The sequence below is a fragment of the Hyposmocoma kahamanoa genome, unplaced genomic scaffold, assembly GCF_003589595.1.
Source record: "Hyposmocoma kahamanoa isolate Upper Pololo Valley unplaced genomic scaffold, ASM358959v1 79, whole genome shotgun sequence".
Taxonomy (NCBI): Eukaryota; Metazoa; Arthropoda; class Insecta; order Lepidoptera; family Cosmopterigidae; genus Hyposmocoma; species Hyposmocoma kahamanoa.
The window spans coordinates 8,443,878-8,467,096 of record NW_020653993.1 but is presented as its reverse complement, the minus strand read 5'-3'; the positions used below and the strand labels follow the sequence as shown (position 1 = coordinate 8,467,096).

Below are 23,219 nucleotides of genomic sequence, written 5' to 3'. Positions count from 1 at the left end.
ACACCCAGACTAGAAGTAATTTAGAAAAACCACGTTTTTGTACTTAGTTCCACTAGTAATCAAATCTGGGATATCCTCATTTAACAAACAGAGCCCTAACCGCTACCCCTAACCTAACTGTCGTCTTTCATTACATTGCATACAGAAGTTATTAATGGGGCAGAATTGGGCATTGCCTATTTCTTTTCATTCCAAATTAGTCATAAATATGTATCATCAAAGTGCTCTGAGAATAGTAACATGGTTGGGATTGTCTTAATTACTCATCTCGTCTTCAAGGCCTTAAACTTCTTAACTACTCTCCTCTACTAAGGACAGGGTGTTCTAAGACCCCCCATCCGCCGTTTAAACCGCTTGACGGAGTCAGATGTCACCGGTTTACCTGGAACCACGTGGGAACACAACACCGCATTCACACATACCGCGAAACAGCTCTACATTATACGGGGAACTACTATTGAAACTCACTCAATACTCGCTGTTGTCAGTATCAGAAATTGGAATAGGCAAAATATTTACGTAAACTTCAAGTAATACTCATAGACACGATAAAACCTTTGAAATCTCTTAGTGATTAATAATGAAATCCGAAAAACTAACACAAATTAGTTAATTTTTACTTACAATTATAAAAACTTTTTTTTTAACATACTGTCCTAATAACTATTTGCGAAAGCTTCACACTAATACATGAACTAGAACAAAAAAGAGACCTCCTAATTTGCGTAGTTTATTGTACTTACAATTTACCTAAATATAAAAATCTATATGGACAAAGAATTACAAGCTTCCTGATGCGCCAAACATATTACCTTGCTTAGGTACAAACAGTGCAAAAGCCGATTGAAGGTATTTTTCTTCAAAAAATACTCTAGTACTGTTTGATGAAAAATTTGATCGAGTATTAATATTGTTGGTTTTTGTTGTTAGTAGAAATATCAGTTAATGTAATAAAAATTTAAAAATATTATTAGTGTACAATTTCTCTTCTTTAATATTATTTCTTTTAATTTAGTTTATTTTTATTTTTGTTTTTCTAAAAGAAAGCACATTATGTTGTGCAATAACTGAAGCCACCTACGTATAAACCCGTTAAAGGGATTGCAGTAGGTAGGTTAGATTTAAGAACCAATGTAAATAATTTTGTTTTTGGAAAATAAATGAAAAAGAAAGTTATTTGCAAGTTACATATTAACCTTAGCATAATAAAGCCATGAACATAACACGGAATATATGAAACAAATTATATTTACGAAATATTAGAACTCTCTCATAAAAATTATCTTACCTATTTCTGCCACCAAGCAGTAATGATGCTGGTGAAGTTACAGGCACAGGGACTTTGCCACTTATGTGCCAGGGTGACAGGCGTAGTGGCAGTGTCCCTCTTTTGCGATTTACAGCTCTGAGTAGCCATAGCAGTTGCTATGGACAGACGTACAGAAATCAATCTAGAAAAAACGCCGACGTAGGCGGGTCACGCGTGACACAATCTTGACACATAATCAAAATCTCCTGAAGGCTCCCTCAGTATGCGTCGATTCCTGCTACAGTGCACTTGTAGCAAATTCCATGCAAAATGCCATACTGTGCTGTTTCAAATAGGAGTGCTAGTATCATTCGGTCAAAAGGAGGCATCTCCTTTCACCGTTGAGTCATTTTTAGTAACTTAAAATCTGTTTTAATAAAGTAAACACGAAAAAATAATTGACAAATTAATTAAAAAAAATCATTTTTTAGTTAATTTAGTTCATCATTCAGTCACAATATAGCTAAATTCAAATTTCATTGCGTGTTAGGTAAAATGCGCTCAACGCTCTGCGTATAGGCTTCTAACAAATTAAATTTGACAACTACTCATGGCAATTGGCATGTGTAAAGTAATGATGCAGTAAAGATATTTATTTATGATCGACAAAATATTGAAGACATGTTATATTGAAATAACAGAAAAAAATATTATTGTTACTGTATGTTTTTTAGTAGTCATAAATCGTAATCGATAGTGCAAGAAAACATTATCAATTAAAATTAGTATACCGTGGACAAATTAGTTTTACCAACATGTAAAGCTTACTATTTGGTATTTGTATGTGTAACCTAACTCATTAAAAATATGTATCTATTAAAATGTAATTTTACTATCGTGTTGATTTTTATTTTATTTTTTTATCACCTGTACGTTAAATATCAATACCGATAGATTTTAGAAAAATATTTATTTCACTAATTTATGTTCTCTCAAGGTCACGTAGTGGGCGAAGTTTGTCAAAAAGATGACACGCTTCTTCCCTTATAAAAGTGCAACAACGCCGTTCTATATAGATTTATCTCTGTGGAACATGCCGTTTAAGACCAGGCACACGACTTGTTTGACACATTGTATCATAAAAAAAATCCACTGTTCGTTATTTCGACTAAAATATGTCATTTGTTATTATGTCGAATGAACCGCACTCCGTCGTTTCATGGCCGTACAATTGGAATACAGAGTGAGTTCTTATAGTAACGTAACGCATGCAATGCTGATGGTGATTGTTTGTTTTGGAAAACATCATTTAGAATGAAATTATGAACTTACATGATTTCTGTCGAGGAAACCCCGTGTTCAATGTTTTAATAGGCAAAGTACAAGTAATTCAATTCTTTCGCTATGGCCGAATTTGAAAGAACTAATTAGGAATGAAACAATTTTTTGGAACCAAATCGCGTATTTATATTTTCCAACAAATCAACGTTTTAACCTATGCAGCACTTTATACACAGGTCTAATGCCATGGTCATGGCTAATTCAAAGAACTAAATCTTCTTGGGAGCACAAATGCTTCTTAATTAAGAGATCGACGGTTCTTCTTCATATCCTTTCGATGGCACACGTTACGACACTAGTTACTAGATTTAATGGCGGCTACTGTAGTGGCCATTAAATCTTCAAGCATGCAGGTGTTAGGGCACGGAGGACACCATGTGAGATGGGCCATCGTTTGAATCGTGCCGCTCAAACAATCCAGGTTACAATCGTCCGAAAATCCCCACCTGAACAAATTGTCCTTACTCCAACCAACCTGACCTTGAAGTCTATATAACGACTTCCAGAAGGAAGACTCTGAGAAGGCGCGATAAGGTAAATGGTACTCTTTCGCACCAAAGGTTGCACCTCAAAGGTATAATAGCAGTAGAGCTCCTTGTGAAAGAGTTTCAGGGAAGTATTGCCACCTTGCCTACTTCTGCCGCCAAGCAATAATGTCAGCATTACCGTGTTACGGTTTTGAAGGGCAAGGGTGCTGGAGAAATTACGGGCTCATGGGACTTGTCAACTTGTGTCTCAGTGTGACGGGCGCAGTGGCAGTGCCCCTCAGATATTTTCGATTCAAGACATAGTTCTGATATGTAGAGATAATGAATGAAAGAAGACTGACGAAACAGATTTAAAAGGCGAGTGTGAGCGAGCAAGTTGGTAAGGGCCGACCAAACCGAAATACCATGACCAAATTGAGGCCGTCCTAATGAAGGGCCATAGTACCAACTAACGTGTATGAAGGCGCTGATGCGTGTTGATGAGAAAGATGTGTGTCAGGACCGTAGCAAGTGGAAGACTGTTGTTGCTGTCTACCCCGATGGGAAAAGGCGTGAAGTTTGTATGTGTGTTTATACATCATCATCAGACTTAAGAATTATACTCTTGTCGGTGGAGCATCTTCCAGTCATTTCTCCTACAAGCCAGCTCCTTAACCTCCTTATACGACACGACACCGGCCTTTTCCTTTATTTGATCTATGTGGCTACGCCTAGGTCGGCCTCTTCCCCTCAATCGTTCCCTCCAAAATGGTCTTAAAGAAGTTGTCGTGTCGTATCAAATGTACAATCATTTTCCTGCGTTTATACTACATACAAACCTCAGGTTAAAAAAATAATGTAGCAACGAGCTGGAAATGAATTTATTTTCGGATAAAAATCGCGAATATTTGTTCTTTCAAACAAACCGCGTCAGCCGTGACCACGGGACCTGTAAAGGGCCTGAAACAATGGTTTATTTGAAAAAACAAATACACGATTTAAATGCGAAAAAATACTTGCATTTTCTATGTAAAACAGCCGCGAACGAGCTATGAGTAGATATTTATTGAGCACCAAGAGCCTGTGAGGCCAGAGCACCGGACCTTGGATCCGATTATTAAGTTGCACCCTTTAGTGTGGCAAGCCTAGCTTAAGAGCTTAGAACACCATAAGTATTTCTTATAAAATACTGAATAACTAAAAATAGACTGACGTTTTAGCATGCAATGGTTGGTATTATTTTCAAAACTTTTGGTCACGAAGCAATTCCCAAGATCGTACAAATATAACATGTGTTTTTTTTGTATCACATGATTTGGCTGACAATTTTTTTTTTCCAGTGCTTCTACCTAAAACATGTAAAATTGTAGCAAAATTTTCAAATGTTTTAAGGTAAAATCCACATTGATAGCAACTCCTTTTCAAAAAGACCTAAGACTCACGCCATTTTGAAAAAATAAAAGAAAATTGCACATTAATGGACCTTAGCAACTGGCTGGCAAAGCCCGCCTTTTTAAGGTCAAATAAAAAGCATACAAAAAGAAAATGATTATTTCAAACTCCGAACTATATGGAACACCCGGCGAATGCTCCGCCCATTTACTGTCTCTTTCTTGCGCATCGTGCTATCTATTTCTCTCCCATAGCTTCGAAGTTTGAAATGAAACCTCCTTTGTTATTTGACCCCGTATCTTCTTAGAGAGAGGGTGTGTTGAGATTTTAAAATTAAAATACTTTTTTTAAATTTGTGAATGTGGTGCGATGTGAAATTTGATAGTGCAATATTAAATGTGTGCCTAAAATTGGTTTTTGTTTTTAAAGGTAAGTTATTATTATAAATATACTAACATACGAGTTACGCTATACAAATTATTGTTTCTTAACCTGAACGTTGTGTTAATTATTCTAAGGTTCAATTTTTAACAAATAATTTTGACACATTGCGTATATTTAGGTGTAAAGTGTAACTCACAGTAGGGACTTATCTTTTTAATAATTACGTAATATTAATAAAGGCGGACATAACCTTATTGGAACAATGCTAATAACATAGGATACTTTGAGATAATGAATACTTTTTAAAAATACGTCAAATAACAAATGAATTTTAAGAGATCAGTTTCTTAAAATCTGTAATATTAAAAAAAGGTAACGGTCCAATTAAATATATTCCAATTTCAATGATGGTGAGTATTAAACAAAATTTTGTGAATTATTTAAAAAAACTATCATTTTGAATTTAATTACTATTTTGGAGAGCGAAAGGTACAATTTGTGTATGTAACATTATTTTTTCATATGACTGCCGCCGGGTTACGGGGGCGGTGAATCATTTGCTTTACATAATTGAGAAAAATTTGCGTTTTCGCTACCAACAACTATCGCTATCGCTAACATAGTAGAGACATAGGCTCTTCAATAATATCTTATTAAGAATCAAAAACCTGTAGTTCTTTTTTTAAAAATCAGACTATTTTATTTTATTTTATTTTAAAAAGTCGTTGGATTTAAAACTTGAGGTGTTTCTATATTGCAGTTGAATTATCTGTACCAAATTAATGAAAAAAAAAAGATAAAATTTACCGCGAATATTGTTTACAAACGATCTGATTTTTAAATTTATTTATTTAGAAAGTTTTTATTACGTCTTCGTATTTTGTTAATCAATCTCATGTCAATATTTATTTCAAACCTTAACGATGCGTTGTTTTGACAACAGAAACGAAATTTTCATATGAATTCATTTTGATGTGAAGACAAAATTTGATACTTAGAAATCAATAAGCGAAAAACAGCTGACAAGAATTTGTAAAGAATTTGCAATAAATGTAAAGCTTGAAACTAAGTTAATAGTTTATTTTTTAGTTATAGTTCAAATCTGCGGTAAAAGTCTTTTAATTATAAGAGTTTCAAAATTGCCACCGTAACGATATTTAATGATTTGCCGCAAAAATTGTCAGATAATTAAATTATTGAAGAAAAATTAGAATTCAAGATCTGGCAGTTTAGCTAATTGACGTCTCAGGGTCGTATTCTAGAACTCTACTCGATGCTCAAGTCAGGATTGCAATGGAAACACAAGCACTGGAAATAGGACCATTAGGGCAAGGTCTTGAGTATGATTTCGAGTGCTTTAAACCATACTCAAGTCCTGACTTGAGCATTGAGTAGAGTTCTAGAATACGACCCTTAATCTGGCCCGATGAAAAATGTTACTACCTAAAGTATTAGTAGGTCAATGACCTAAAGTCTCTTTATTACCTGTATAAAGTATACTTTTTAAAATTTACTGCTAAAGGATTTTTCAAAATGATTGTATTAAAAATTAGCTGACAACTTCAAAACACAACGGATTTTAGGAAACGGATCAATTTCGGCGAAAACGATGTTTTCACCAATATGTCCGGTTCGTGTCACACTTGTTTTGAAAACAGACGCTGTTATTTTTACGCCGTACGGTCGAAATTTTTTAAATGTTTTTAAATAATAATTATAAATGTTATGAAACGGAATAGAGCATGTCCGTTCAATCCAACATTTCGTCAATTCACTCTTCGATTTTGTTAGAGTTCACAGTGAACTGCCAAAAATAATGAGCTGCTGAGATAGGCGAGTTTTAAAAATGGAATCGTTATTTTTAAAATGATTTAGAATACATATTTGAAGAACAAAAAACATTCCGTTTTGAGGGTAGTTTTTGCATTACTTTAATGTTTAAAATATAGTAAATCAACGAGGTGTAATGTACGTCTAAATCTAACTTCTTAATGTATAACGGATTTCTTTTCAGGTTTTTAATATACCCCGAAATCATGAAATCGACAAATGTAGAATCGTGTTCTGACCGCCTCAGTCCGTCCAGTGACCTCACCAGCGAATCGGAAACATCTCTACCTCCATTCCCGTACGATAGTCAAAATGGTACCTTCTATTCCCAACCAGATATAAATGAAAAACAGTACTTTTCTTGCAAACAAAAATCCCCAAGAAACGATGAAAAAAAAGATTATCTACAAGAAAGTAATAAAATCTCCTTCGAAAATTACTTAACGCCGCAGAAGAATAAAAAATATTTAAACTTCGAACTCAAACTCCCGCCAACGAATGACAACTTTTTTTCACAAATCGAAAATGAAGAAAGAATGCGTTCAGGATATTTCAATGATAACTTAAAAAGTTGCGTTCAAAATGAAAATAATCCCATGTCGGAAATAAAGTTGAATAATCAAATATCTTTTGATAATGTGAATAATATAAGTAATGACAGAGATAGAGTTTCGCAATATTTTGGTGAGAATGAGAGCGGAAATATGCGAAGGTGTTTGAACTTTAATTCCGAACAAGTGCAGTGTTTGTGCGAAGCGTTGCAACAAAAAGGAGATATTGAAAAGTTAGCCGCTTTCCTGTGGAGCCTGCCGCCGAGTGAACTGTTGCGTGGAAACGAAACCGTTCTGAGGTATGTTGGTAAACATTATGAATGATAGAAATCCGCGGTTGAATTTACGTGCGCGTTATCGCCATTTTTGTTTAGTTAATAATTTTGAAGTCAGCTTAGTAGTGTGATTTTCAGGATAGTTTTTAACCGATTTTAAAAAAAGGAGGAGGTTCTCAATTCGTCTCTATGTTTTTTTGAATGTATATTACGCGATAACTACGCCATTTGTGAAACAATTTTGATGATTCTTTTTTTGTTAGAAAGAAGGTACCTCAGATGTGGTCCCATTTAAATTTCAAGAAATATTCCACCATTATTATTTAAATATTCTAGGATATTATCACAAACTATTTTTTTTTTATAAAAACTAAGTGACGGGACGAACAAGTCGTGCGCCTGATGGAAAGCGACACGCCTGTCCATAACAGTTGCAGTACCAATCAGAGTTTTAAATCACAAACTCTCACACTACTGCTTGGCGACAGAAATAGTTAAGGTGGCAGTACTTCTCTGGGCGAACTTTTTCACACGGAGCTCTACTGCTACTAAATTATTTATTATTGCAGTGTAGCAACCTGAAAATATTATTCAATATTTCATGATAATGCAATTTACATAATAAAAATTGCCACCGAAATTAAGCAGAGAAAACTAACCTGATAATTACACTAATTATAAAGCCCCTTACTTACTTAAGTCTCAGGGTAACTGGCTCAGTGGCAGTACCCCTCAGGTCTTTGAGATTTAAAGCTCTGAGTGGCACTGCAAATGTTATTGACAGACGTGACGATTATCACCACGCGCACTTGTCCGTCCTATTATATCGCACTGCTATTACAATAGTGTTATAACACAAAATAAAGTAAAATTTGACTCTATACATGTCAATAAAACCGTCGTTAGAATATGGTAAAAAACAATTAAAAGATATCTACTTAACTCAAAATGAGACACGCTTTATGTGAGCTAGTTCTCGTCAAAATAGTCCTTATTCAAAAATATGAAACTATTTTTTCTTTTTAAATATGTATACTTGGCAAGTAGGAAATAACTTAGATATATAAATTTACACAGATCTTTCACGGGAAGCGAGTAATTTGTTTTTCGTCGATTGTGAGAAAATACACTTTTAAATTTAATACACTATTGTATTAATAGTGCGAATTATGATATCAAAAAATATATTCGTGATACAGGATTTTCCTAGTGCGGGGCGATGAGCGTGTGCGTTATTTATTATTATTTATTCTATTTCCAAAATTTGTATACAGAGCTCGGGCGCTAGTCGCTTTCCATCGAGGCGTATTTCAAGAGTTATACGCGATACTGGAAGCCCACTCTTTTCCTCCACGGCATCACGCCTTCTTGCAGAACCTGTGGTTTAAGGCGCATTATTTGGAAGCCGAAAAGGTCCGAGGCCGGGCGCTGGGTAAGTAAAAAAAGAAATTTAATATAATTATGCGAAAAACAATCATACCAATTACCAGATACCGAACTGTGTATAGGTAGGTTTTCAACGATTATGAGTAGAAATTATGAAGACGGTCGACATAAAACATATAGCAAGCTAACGAAACGCAGTAATAACTATGTACTACTTAGCTGGTGCCTGCGATTTCGTTTAGAATAAGTACTTGGAGTAGCCTATTGTACTTTACCAATTTTCATAGATTTAATGGTTTTCCGTACAAACTTTCATTCTCTATTTCACCTTATTTAAGATTCATTTTTGTAACAAAAAGTAGCCTATGTCCTTCTCGTAGGTAGTTTTCGGTGAAGAAAAAGGACAGCGGACTATAGCCTAAACCCTGCCCAGCAGTGGGACGTATGAATGTGATGATTTTCTTTTCGTCTCATTATGTCGTATATTTGTTTTTTCAAACAAACCAACGTTTCGTGTCCTGTATACTTCATTTCCTACGCGTAATAATCGCATAAACCAAAGAAGTCAATAGTTATATCTACAAATGTATTCAAGACGTTTTGTAAGGCGATTATCACACTGCACCGCGCCACGCGACGGAGCGCGGAGCTGCAGTTTTTAACGTTGTACTGAAGTACCTCAGTTTATATGGAAAACACGCGCCGTCTGTCGAACACACTGACAACGCCTCTCCGGCCCGCGCGGTTTTACCGCGTCCCCGCGCGGAGGGGCGCGGCGAACCGCAGGGTATGGCACACTGTGCTCCGCACCACCGCGCAGATTTTTAAGCTTAAGGACATGTTCAGTTTTCTACAATAGATCTCGACGTCGATAAATTTATATTTGCTATTGAAAATGGACCAAATTTATCTTCACATTTTCTTAAATCTTTGTAATGGAGTTGAAATTATCCAGTTATGTATCCAATATCTTCGGTGTCTTTTTATTTGAGTAAACAAAAACCAAATAGACAGTATAACTGCAGCGTCCTGAATGAGTTCTGTATTATTAACCATTCTTGTCAAAGAAGGATCTCGGCTACCTAAACAATCGCTATGGCGATCAACTGCGAAGCGAGTACTTTAAGTGACGCGGGCCCGCTAGACCGCTGCCCCCGCGCAGATTACACCGAGCGTTGACGCAGATCTGCGTCTCCGCCACCGCGCGCGTGATTCCGCGTCACGCGCTCCGTCGCGTGGCGCGGAGTGTGGCGTGCAGTGTGTTAATCGCCTAAGTAGGCACAAAATGTTTGTTTACGTTGCACAATCCGTTGAAAGCCAATTAGGAAAGAAATATTTAGGTCTTGTCTCAAGTAATATGAACTGTACACTTGATATCACGCATCTGTTAGTTTGAAACTTTTTACGATTAGGTACATACTGAAACGTCACGGTTTAGGAGTCTACAGACTATAAATGAAAACGCACGGATGGTTTTACACTTATATTTCGTAGGTTTACAAATTTTAGGGGTGAGTAGAGACAACGGAGAGGTCGCTTAGTGATTTCGCGTACGTTGGAGACATTTAGCGTAATCTTCTTCTTCTTTTTGCTTAATGGCGCTACTCTTTAGATTTCGCCAGTATCGAGTTTCCACTTAATACTTTTAAGGGCTTCTGTAGACCGCTATTCAGTGAGTATTATGAGAGCACAATGTGATATAAAAATACTTTCTTATTAGATTTTAAAATTGCAGAGCTGTTGAATTGACTAAAAGGGACAGAGAACAATATATATAGACAAAGTTAGTAGGTATGTTAGGCAGGACGAACAAATTATAATTTTATGTTATTGCTGGTTATATATAATCGCAAAGGACATTGCAAGACACATCCACAAGATTTAAAATCGTATTAAAATTTGTGGGTTTGGGAATGAGTGAGGGGAGGATATCGTACAAGGAGACGGTGTACTTGTTACGTGTACGTGTGTACGTGTTATAACTGAAGAAAATGTGATTCGGAGTTCCTTCGTCCAGCTCGCGTTCGCAAAGCGAGCTGTCCCTTACCCTAATTTTAGCTAAGTGAACTCTTAGCGTAATGCTTAGACTATGAAATCACTACAGTACCGGCTATGCTATGATGGCCGTTTTGATAGATTACAATAGTGACATCAAATCTCATTTGATTATCGAAAAAAATGTAATCAAATGCGAGTCACTACTATAAGTTTTTAGATTTATAACTAGTACTGCAAGGGGTAGCTGATTTAAAAGTTTTAATAAAACGAAATTAAAAAGGTTTAGTTAGTATATCGACAATTCGAAACTGCTTTGTTTCGCATTTAACTTTAACGCGAGATTGTCGGAGATACGTGAGATGGCTATAAGTTTCCGGAATGAATAAGAAAAAATACTATAAATGTTCTGAAATGAATTCATTGTTTCTCTAAATATTCTCCGTTAGCGTTAATGCACTTTTTCATGCGAGTGAAACAATTTTGAAAACATTTATGCCACTCCTCAGTGACAATCTCTTCAGGTGATGAAAATCGTTGACCGTGTAACTGGTTCTTAATTTTTGGAAATAAATAAAAGTCACAAGGAGCCAGGTCGGGACTGTACGCGGGATGGCTCATAAGGTCAACTTTGTTCACCTTTAAAAATTCATTTGTCTATCTGGCCGTGTGAGAACTGGCATTATCGTGGTGCAAGATGATACGGCGTTTAAGGTTATTTTTACGGAGTTTGTCAATAACTTCCGGCAAACAAATGGTCGTGTACCAATCACTATTTACAGTATAACGATTCTCCAAAGCAACAGTAGCCACGTGTCCAGTTTTACTAAAAAAAAAGCAATCATCCGCTTAGAGACAATTTGCACGCGTGCCACTTTGGTTGGTTTCGGCTCATCTCGAAAGACCCATACGCAAAGCAACAATAACCCAAAACAAAGCAGCAATAGATTGCTGCTTTGTTTTGGGATCGTAACTATAAATCCATGTTTCGTCACCTGTTACTATGTCCCACACCAAATTTGACGCCCCTTCGTTGAATCTGGTAAGCATGGCATTGCACCAAGTGACACGATCCGTTATTTAAGCCTCAGTCAAGTTGTGTGGGATCCACCGAGACCACAGCTTTTTCACAACCAAATGTTTGTGTAGTATTGATTGTATTTGACTCATGCCTATGCCTAATAAAAAAAATAAAAGATGCCCGAATCTCATGGTATTTCTCATGTCTGTCTGTTTTGATCATACGGCGCACAGCATCGATGTTTTTGTTGTTCACAGCAGTGGACGGGTGATCATCACGAAATTCGTCACTGAGATTCACACGACCGCGTTTGAATTCTGCAAACCAGCTATAAATAGTCATCTTCTGTGGTGCTTCATCGCCAAAAGCAGTTTGAAGCCGAGCGAAGCTCCGCTTAGCTGTTAATTTACACTTAAAGTCGTAGAAAATCATACTACGAAAATTTTCACGAGTTAAATCCATGGTGATGTAGACAACCAATTTCTAAAATGACGCCACAATGTAAAAACAAATTACAGTCAGATGAAACAAACTGTATTCTACAGCCAAAGAGTTCCATTTTCAAATGTTGTAATTACTTTTTAAATATTGTTTATGTAAGCGGCCAGTTCCAGAAAAGTATAGTGCGCCCTATGAATAAGTTGTGCTTTGTGCAGGCAAGCGATCCCTTAAGTGACGATCGTATTAGATTTCATTTTTAAAAATTGCGAAGAACAAATGCCAAGTTGTGTCGTAAAATTATACATTCCATAAATTTTACTGCACTTTACACTATTGACAACAATGTATATCAATTATATGCTTCAAAATAGTTATGAATTAATACGAAACTTGATGAGCGAAGAAACGTCACAACGGTCATCATAACGTGCCGGTACTATAGGTCACGCGCGTTACGTGTGGTGGTCACAGACGCCAAGGGTTGTTCAGGTGCGCGAAGAACTCAGGAGCGCGGTGTGCCAAGGTGGTAAATTTGCCGAGGTGGCAGACCCCAGGAGCGCGGAGAACTCAGGTGTGGTAGACCCGTAGAATAGTTTGGACGCGGAGCAGGTAGTCCGGCGATAGGAAAATTGTTTAGACTAAAACGCTACACTCATTATAACGAATATCATGACCGTCAAAGTTTTAAGTTGCCGCCAATTTCTGCCGTCAAGCAGTATCAGCATTACTACGTTTCCATTTTGAAGGGTAAGGGTGCTGCTGAAATTACAGGCTCATGGGACTTGTCAACTTATGTCTCAGGGTGACGGGCGCAGTGGCAGTGCAGTGTGAGTGGCACTGCAACTGTTATGAACAGGCGTGTGTAGCTTACCATCAGGCGCATGACTTGTTCGTCCCGCACTCGATATTATAAAAAAAGAGTAGCAACCGTTCTCCCACAGAGTCCTTAACTGGTGGATTGTTATTTTAGATGCTAAAGTACTATTTTTAACCGACTTCGAAAAGGAGGAGATTCTCAATTCGACTAGTTATTTGTGTATTGGTTTTATGTGTGTTACGCGATTACTCCGGCAATTGTGAAGCATTTGATGATTCCTTTTTGCTGGAAAGACGGTACGTCAGTATTGGTTTCATATAAATTTGATGAAAATATTTCACGTCTAAGGGTGGCAAAGTAAGGGATGAATCCCTTTCCGTTAACCGATCGCAATTAAATTTGACAAATAAATTTAACTGCTATAAAAAAGCCGATAAACAAACTCGGTTTTTGTTTTAATAAAAAAGTTATAATTATTTTGACCGATTTCTGTATTTTTTTAGGTTACGCGATGACTACGACATTTGTGAACAGATTTCGTTGATTCTCTTTTTTGTTGGAAAGGGGATACCTCAGTAGTGGTCCCTTTCAAATTTGAAATGAATTCGTTTAATTGGATTTCACCCATGCTAACCGATTTCAACAAAACTTGGCAAAAATGAATGTAAATCCACAAATTTTTCAGGTCATTCAACGCATCTAAATCACGAATATTTGTTTTTTCAAATAAACCAACGTTTCGGGGTTTCAATAATCAGTCAGCCGTGACCACGGGTGTAAAGGGCGCGATATGCTATTTAGATTCCAAAAAAAAAGTTTCATTTCCTATTTTTTTGTAATTTTAATTTGACGCCTCTAGAATTCGATTATTTATTTATTTGATTATAGACGAGCAGCTTTCGCTGATATACCAGCGAAAGCTGGTCGTCTTCTACATCAGTGTTGAAATTTATATCGTTTGTTTTAGTTCACTTTTTTAGCACTAATTCACTCTTTCGTAGCCAGTTGTCGAGCTTGTTTTTGAAGGCATTAACAGAGACAGCAGAAACAACATCTTCCGGTAGCATGTTCCAATTGTGCACCACTCTGTTGCTGAAAAAATCGTGTGCAGCAGGAGTTTTAGAAGGTGCACGAACTAGTTTCAGATGGTGGCCACGTGACGGTTTAAAGTTTTCTTTTCTTTTAAAGACGCCTTGTATTGCTGGTAGATTGTACTGACTCGTCACAATTTTATAAGTCTCGATGAGGTCACCACGAAGGCGTCTTTCTTCCAGAGTAGTGAGGCGTATACGTGTAGTCTCTCCTCATAGGATTTGCGTCGAAGAGCCTGTGGCATTTTAGTTGCCTTCCTCTGGACGTTTTCAAGAAGTTTTATTTCTTTTTGGAAATAAGGGCTCCACACTTGATATCCGTATTCCAGCAGTGGCCGTATATAGGTCTTATAGATTTTGAGGAACACGTCTACTGTCATTGTTTGGAACGATCTGCGTATGACATAGATATAGGAGTTAGCTTTCTTGATTATTGTAGTGATATGCTCACCGCACTTTAAATTGAATGCGATATTGACTCCAAGATGATGATGACTGCGGCTAAGGTATTTCCATGCAAGTTGTATGTGACTTTGGGGTTATTGTTACCAAGATGCAAAATGCTACATTTTGAAGCATTCAATTTGATAATCTAATCTTTGGTCCAGTCTTATATACGATTTAGATTACGATTTGCAAAAAACTTTCCATCATCTGCAAAATAGGCACAATTGGAATCTATGAGCTCAACTAGATCTGTTACATATATCCAAATAGATGGAGAGTGAGCATTGATCCCTGCGGCGATTTAGTTGCGACAGGGAGTTACCGACACTTACCTGGAATGTTCTGTTTTTAAGATAATTGTCTATCCAGTTAAGTAGAAGTCCCACATACACCGAAGTGATCTAGCTTCATTAAGAGGCGCTGATTATCAAAAGCGCGTTCAAATTCCAGGTACACTACATCCACCGGGTTCTTATTATCAAGTTCTTTGCTCCATGCATTCACACATGTTAACAAATTTGTAACAGTTGATCTTTTTCGTAAAAATCCATGTTGTTTGGTTGATATTATACATTCCCGATTCAAAAACTGATTTAGTCGATCACAAATAATTCTTTCCATAATTTTGACCTCAACACTGGTGAGACTTATGGGACGAAAATTTCCTGGTTGAGTCTTGTCTTCTTTTTTATAAATTGGAGTAACTATAGCGTGCTTCCAATCTTGAGGCAAATGTCCCGTTTTGAAAGATTTATTCATTAGTTCTGTCAAAGTGGGAGCTAAGACCTTTACACAGTGTTTGAGAATGCTACTTGGTAGTTTGTCAGGTCCAGGAGAGGATTGTGTGTTCAATTTTATCATAGTTTCTTGCACATTTACCGTGAATGTAAAAATTCCTAAAAATTCTGTTAAAAATTCCTCTGCAGACACCTCCGCTATACCACTGGGATTCATTACTATGTCTCCATTATAACTGCTAATTGCTGATGGGATGCTTCCTTTGGTAGATGTGCATCGGCGTATGTGAGAGTAGAAGGCTTTGTCACCATGTTCCAGTATTTTTGATTCGTATACGCTTCTTTCTTAGATCGAGCAACACACCTGTTGCTAATCTCACGGAATTTCATGTAATCATCGCCTGAGCCAGAAGATCTGTATTTATCCCATAGCATAGTTTCTTATTCTTTAATTATTCGTTAGTTTCTTATTTGGAGTAAATACAAAAAGCATTGGTACTACCTTTGTAAAACGACATTAGGTCCCGGAGATTTATAAAAATATGTTGGACGTATGACGTATGATACTATTTCTAAGGTCTGCTGGCTTGATCCGTAGTTGATGTAGCTGTAGCCAATGACTTCGGTTTCGGGTCATATTGAAGGAATTTACTTTGTATTTGTTGGATCTTTATATGAATAATAATTACAAACTATAATATAAAGGTTTAAAAAGTAAACAATCTTCAGCTGTCACATGGTCCAATACAATATTTAGTGGTGAGTTTCGTACTTAGAATATGGAAAAACATCTTTAATTAAATATTATATTTATATAAATTTTTAAAGTTCATTATAATTTTACAATAAGTATACAGGTAATGCCTCATACAATACTTCATTATGGTTTGTTTACATTTAGTTGATTACCTAAACCCATCGAGTATAAACCTTTGTAGTATAATTGAGTATTAAAAAAAAAAAAAATAAATAAAAACAAAAAGACTTTATATTTCAACACATAACATACAACATTTAAAATTAAATGTTTGCTTAAATCTATATCGAAGAAAAAGCAGCATATTGCTGGTTTTCAGGCTGATTGCCAGGTCACTGGAGACATCGTAGCGTGTAGAAACGGGTATCTGTAAGATTCAATATTACATAATTGAGAGGGTACCTTACTCACAATGTTCCATATATTTTCACTACAGAAATACTGTTACGTAATTTCCCGAAAAATTTTAAATAGTGGAAAATTTTCCGAATAATTGGAAAAATATAATTTCAAAGGTTCATATAAGGGTCTACGTTTAGAAATATTTTTGAAGTTTTATTTTTATTAAGTAAACTAGTTTATATAAAAGCCACATAAAGAAAAACGAGATTTAAAATGATTTCATAACAGCGGAAAAATCTTTTTAATGGCTTCATCGTTTTCGTTCAGTAACTTCAACTTTTGATAGGCGTCAACTTGGCGTCAACGTCGAATGTGGAAAATTAAACATTGGCAGAATTGTCCTCAGTGGGACAGAAGCCAAAACAACACAAAACAATATTGGAAAAATACCTGGACAAACATTATTTTTTCAAAATGAAAATTTTCCCATGACCCAACACTATACAGCCTCCAATGACATACGTACTGACCACCGACCTTATTGCACTTAGCAGTAATGGATATTTTATTGAGTAGGTGAGAATGGAAATTCAACGAATTTAGAGTTATAAGGACCAGAACTAGCTAGACTACCTATTTACAGCCTTTGGAGTCGAAACCCTTGGCCCGTGGGATCCTGGTGCCCTTCATGTGTACAAAACTTAATCCAAATAATCTCAGTACAGAGTACTAAAAAAACCGACTTCAAAAGTACGAGGAATTACGTCTATTTGCTAAGATTTCTTGAAATATCCCCTAGTTCGCCACTATACAGGACTTGACACTGGAAGTAATAAAAATCGCTTCTCACTACTCAAAGTACATTGACAGAAAAACGCCTTGAATTGGAGAAATAGCAAAATCAACCAATAAAATAATTGCTCCTTAAGTAAAATTTAGGCGCTATTTATAAAAATGAATCTTCATACGTGCACAGCCACTCTTAGAGGTGGATGATTTTCTTCAAAATGAAATGGGACCCCTATGGAAGTACCTCCTTTCCAAAACAAAAAAAGAATCATGAAAATCGGTTCACAAATACCGGAGTTATCGCGTAACATGCATACAAAAAAAAACATACAGTCGAATTGAGAACCTCCTCCTTTTTTGAAGTAGGTTAAAAATTAATAGACTGTGAAAACCCAAGGGCCGTCAGCCACCTTGCCTAACGCATTACCATAGCTATACAAAGGGGAACGCTGCTAGCATCTTGGACACCTTGCCGCGGGGACCCAATTTTATTCATATAATTTAAAAATCCTAGTTTTACTTTCTAGTCTTTAAGCTTTTATTGTACCTTACCTGTATATTTTAACTTATTGTTTAATAATAAAAAAAATAGTATTTTTTTAGTATTCATTTAGATATTGTTAAATGAATATCATGGTAGTAATAACATCATGTTGTTGAATATAAATAAAGATATTGCTTGTTTTCGAATCAAGTTTCTATATATTGGGTACAAATTTTATTAATTTTTAATCCGTGGAATTTTCGAATTTTTGCCAATAGGAGCTGTAGATAAATACAGACTTCGCAAGAAGTATCCATTGCCGAAGACCATTTGGGATGGCGAGGAGACTGTCTACTGCTTCAAGGAGAAAAGTCGGAATGCGCTAAAAGACTGCTATTACAGAAACAGGTACAAATGGTACAGGATCAAGAGCATTTTGTACTTGATATTTAATGGTTTCTGGTTTGGTAACTCTATGCCTTTCACGATAGAAACTGAACAAAATCCCAAAGTGTCAAGTTTGATATGCTGACTGTACAAAATATCAATTTAATAAATCGTTTACTCACCCGTGAGGTTAAATCGTGGAGACAACAGGGGGTGCGAATTTAACAGTGTCTGTCACTGTAAAAAAACAGAAGGAAACCTTCAACTAGAAGAGTTAAAAACAGAATATTATAAAAGGAATAAATATAAAAGTTACAATCTTTGAAATATACAGGGTGGATAAAATCAATGTGACGTGAAGGGAAACTACTTTAAATGCTTAAGATATCTGATTTTACTTAAAGGAAACATACTTTTATTATTCCAATAATTTAATTCACAGATTTTTTGATAAGCTGAAAAGTAATTTTTACGAGCCATGTATTTACAAAAAAAATAATTTACAAAAGGTGGATAACTCTTTTGAAACTGTAGAAGATTTTGGGGTTGACGCAGACATTTTTTTGAAATTATGTGCACCAATAACAATGTTATGTGCATATTTAGTGTATCTACGTGACCTTCGTGTTAAACTCGATAGTAATGTTACTTTAGATAGGATAGATAGGACGTCTTCAATTGTACACTATAGAAATGTTAGATTAGATAGGATAGATAGAACGTTTTCAATTGTAAGGGTCGTATTCTAGAACTCTACTCAATGCTCAAGTCAAGGACTTGAGTATTGCAGTGAGCACTGAAAATCATACTCAAGTCCTTGCCATTAGGGTCGTATTTCCAGTGCTTGAAATCATACTCAAGTCTGCTCAAATCCTGACTTGAGCATTGAGTACAGTTCTGGAATACGACCCTAAGACCCAATGTTCATTACAGAGATTTTGTTCTTATCGTTGATCGTATTGATTAGTATATAAAATAGAGTTTGTTTAGTTTGGTTCGATTCTCTGCTCAGGTAAGCTTTTTTAAAAAAAAATGTGAATGCAGTTATTCATATTAAGAAAAATAAAAGAATGTTTCCTATAAGTAAAATAAGTTATCTTAAGCATTTAAGGTAGTTGCTTTTCAAGTTCTATTGATTTTTTCCACCCTGTTTATAATTGTAGATGTGTTCATTCGATATAGTGTATAATGATAAAGTGTTTTATCCTTATGTTTTACTCAGATATCCAACTCCCGATGAGAAGCGAGCCTTAGCGCAGAAAACAGGGTTAACCCTGACGCAAGTTTCAAATTGGTTCAAGAACAGGCGGCAGAGAGATCGTACTCCGCAACAACAGCCCAATCGACCGTGAGCATAATAAATCTTAATTATTTGTATGAAGTTGACGCCAAAACTCGAGACGTTTATTCCGTGGATATTCTTACATACGGTTTTACTAGACAAAGTACTCCATTATTCCAATTCCGTAAAATATTTTTTTTTTAAATTGGCGACATGCGAATTATCCCCACAGACGCATGGTGCACACAAAATAAAAAAATAAAAATCAAACGGAACAGAAATAAAGTATATTATATCGCTTTTCATGTCATATAGAAATTTATCATATTTGGTAATAGATTAATCGCATGAGATGGCTGATACATGGTCAAGAGCGCATCGAGCTTGTCATTTAAGATTAAAATTCTACTCTATTACGTTTGTAATAAGAGCGGGCCTAGTCTAAAATGTTATTATTCATCTATTAAGCATTAGTTATAGAGCCAGTAGCTTAAATCTAATCTCAAATATATGCAGATAATGTATTTATTATCTATGTTAAAAAGGTTTTTTTTTGTTCAAATGTAAGTGTGCATTTGACCCCCATCTCACCTGATGGAAAGTGACGATGAGGTCGATGATGGAGCATGCACACCTAGATAATGCCTATTCAATCTCGCCTTGAAAAGGTCCAAGTTATAACGTTCAGGGAACAAATCTGCAGGCAGGGCATTCCACTCCATAGCCGTTCGCCATATAAATGTGGAATATCTACAACATAGGGTTGGAAGCCAATCCTACGTCTAGTCCCTCAATAATTGAAAGGGGAAGGCGGAATTAAATCGTGTAATTCCATCGCACACTCTCCGTGATATGTCCCGTAAAATACCGATAAGTAGGGAACTTTACGACGATGTTCAAGGCTCTGCAGTTTCGCCTCTACTAATTCCGAGTCGCTTGCCACGATTGTCAATTGAATCCAAGATGGCCAGTTGGTATGTAGCAGAGCCATCCCAAAGGTGGCAGTAGTACTCCACACACGATCGGACTTGTGCAGCTGAAGCAACTGTCAAACAAACACATAACAAATAATTAAGAAACTCGAACCGTAATATACTTTTAAATTAAAATTAATCCGTGTAAATGTGTAAATACAAAAACTCCACCATTTTTTACAGGATCAAGAGCACGCCAAGCTTGATACTAAAGGTTTAAATTTAACTTTATGCCGCTTGCAACAAGAACGATCCAAAGTCGAAAGTGTCAAGCTTGATGTGCTCTTGACTGTACCAAACATGGTATTGTTGACTGAATGATTTAAATTATTTCCGTTACAGAAAAGGCAAACGTTTACATACAAAAATCTTGTGAATTTTTCTTTTCCTGAGTTTTAGGTAGATAAGGCGTATGCCAAGTCTTTAGTCCATTATTTGATGTGCTTTTGACAATACTATGTACCTTTTTTTTTACCGACTTCAAAAAAGGTGGAGGATCTCAATTCGACAGTATTTTTTTGTGTATTTTACGCGATTGCTTTGACATTTTGTGAACCGTTTTCGATAATTCTTTTTTCGTTGGGTGGCGTATTAGAGGATGAATGCGGTTTATTGTATTTTACACACTATCCGTTATTTTAAATGTATTATGTCAGTTTCCTAAAAAGTAATGAATTTCCTCATTTTATTATTGAAGATCCGACTGATGTAATTCTAGCGCTGTAGTTAGTAGCCAAGAGAATAGTTTCTCTACTTTTTAGAGTATTGTTAATGTGGAGCCAGCTTATCACGAGCCTAAAAAAACGAAACCAAAACAAAAACACTCACAGACCTTGAAAGCGTACAAACTTAAAAAACCAGTCAATAATATACAAATTTCAGTACTTTTGTTTAAGAAAATTTAGTTTTTAGTGCGATTAAATTTTTGTCGACTGTAAGTTTAAGTTTGTTCGGTAATAAGCAAAGAACAATGGCCCCTTATAAACGAATGAAGTTTTAAAATTTTATTTATGTTGCAACTCGGGCGACATAGTTTTTTGTTTGAATGTTAGTATTGTTTGCAATAAGTGGTAAAAAACAATTGTTTTTTATCGTATATTCACTTCAATAATTAACCTAACTGAAACTTAATTTTAGATAATTATAATCATGTGGACTTGATTTTGACAGTCACGTGTATTGAGATTATTATAATAAATAAGGTAAATCCTTGTATACGGTAAAAGAACCGCGCCATTTAAGTATTCGAATATTATCATCGTGAAATATTAAATAATATTTCAGTGTATTGCACTCGAATATTATTAATACTTCATGATAATATTGTAGAATATTAAAGAATAAAAAATGCCACCGAAATTTCGTAAACAAAATTAACCTGAAAATTGAAGGTTTTACGTATAGGTAGTGCCATCTATTTTTATTAAGAATATACTAATATATACAACATATCACATATACAGCGTGCAACACATTTTAGACAGTCATCAATTATTCGCATCTCATTCCTGGGTATGAGTTTCCTCTGTGGAAAAAAGTTCGAGCCCGAACCCACCACGTTGGTCTATTTGGCTCAATTTATATTGCGGCGGAACGGAATTGAAGCGAATTTTTATAACAATATTATACCTTTTACACCGACAGAGCAAGTGGTAAAGTGCTATATGATTCGAAATAATAATTTTTATTGTATAATTATTATGTGTATAAATTATGTTATGCGTCTATATTATCGAAAGCAAAACATACATTCGAATTAAGAACCTCCTCCTTTTTTTTAAGTCGTTTAATTGACAAATTCTATAAACATTTTTTGGCAGCAGTGTTCTGTCGAATTTCCGGGTAAAATGTAGAAGTAGTAACACAGAAGCAGAGATCTTTACAAATAAACATAGTCGACAAAATTGGTGCTTAATGGCATTGTCACTCATTTTCGCACATGTGTTTAATTTTGTGACAATCGGTGCCCTTTGTACTATTGATTAATAGCCCTTAACGACCGGCCTAAGGGACAATTGTTTTTGGAAAGGACTACAACAAAAACGACATCATTTTTTTAAATTAGTATTTCACTAATTTTGGTAGTTTTTTGTGTGACCATAATAAAGTGCCTAAGTAACGTTCTCATTAAAACAAACACAGTTGGGGAAGGGAATAATCAGCGATCAAAACTTTCTACCTTTATCTATGACACCAAAATAGTATTAGAGTGTTATATATTCATGTTTTGTACATATTAATAAAAATAATATCGACTTATCCGAAGAACAGAGTCCGTTGTGATTATATAGCGAAAAGAGAATATAGTACATTACGAGAATAATTTCGTAATGTTTACCTATATTCTCAAATATTCAAAACTAATTTAAATTAATTATTCAAAACTAATGCAATACAATTAATGCCCATGTAAAGGTGTTTTGGAAATTTATATACCTTATTTCGTTTCGAAATATAAAATCAAACAACAGTCGATCTGACATCCACAGCGAAGAGGAACGAACGAAATGTACAATGTCCAGAGAACAAGTAGACTTGCACATAATAATAATAATATATCGAGTTCTTAGGTTTTCGCGATTGTTACACATAGGAAATGAAACTATTTTTCCGGATTTAAATCGCGAATATTTGTTTTTTCAAACAAAGCGAAGTATTAGGGGTTAAAGTATGAAATTGCCGTTTTATTGCAATAGGTTCTTTTAATTTTCATAGAATCTTCATGGTTTGAGGTTTTCGAATGAAACTTTTTTCAAATGGTTTCTGTGATTTTTTTTTTT

At 35.5% G+C, this 23,219-nt stretch overlaps 1 protein-coding gene across 1 annotated transcript in view; it reads left to right on the top strand.

The window, feature by feature from the left end:
- Positions 1-4,743: 4,743 nt before the first annotated feature.
- LOC113233610 (homeobox protein SIX2-like) overlaps positions 4,744-23,219 on the top strand; it is a 23,259-nt gene continuing 4,783 nt past the window's right edge. Inside the window, exons 1-5 of the mRNA XM_026468763.1 lie at positions 4,744-4,878; positions 6,848-7,513; positions 8,764-8,921; positions 18,075-18,204; positions 19,406-19,531. Coding sequence (XP_026324548.1) covers positions 6,870-7,513; positions 8,764-8,921; positions 18,075-18,204; positions 19,406-19,531 — 1,058 coding nt within the window. The 5' untranslated portion in view covers positions 4,744-4,878; positions 6,848-6,869. The remainder of the gene's footprint in view (positions 4,879-6,847; positions 7,514-8,763; positions 8,922-18,074; positions 18,205-19,405; positions 19,532-23,219) is intronic.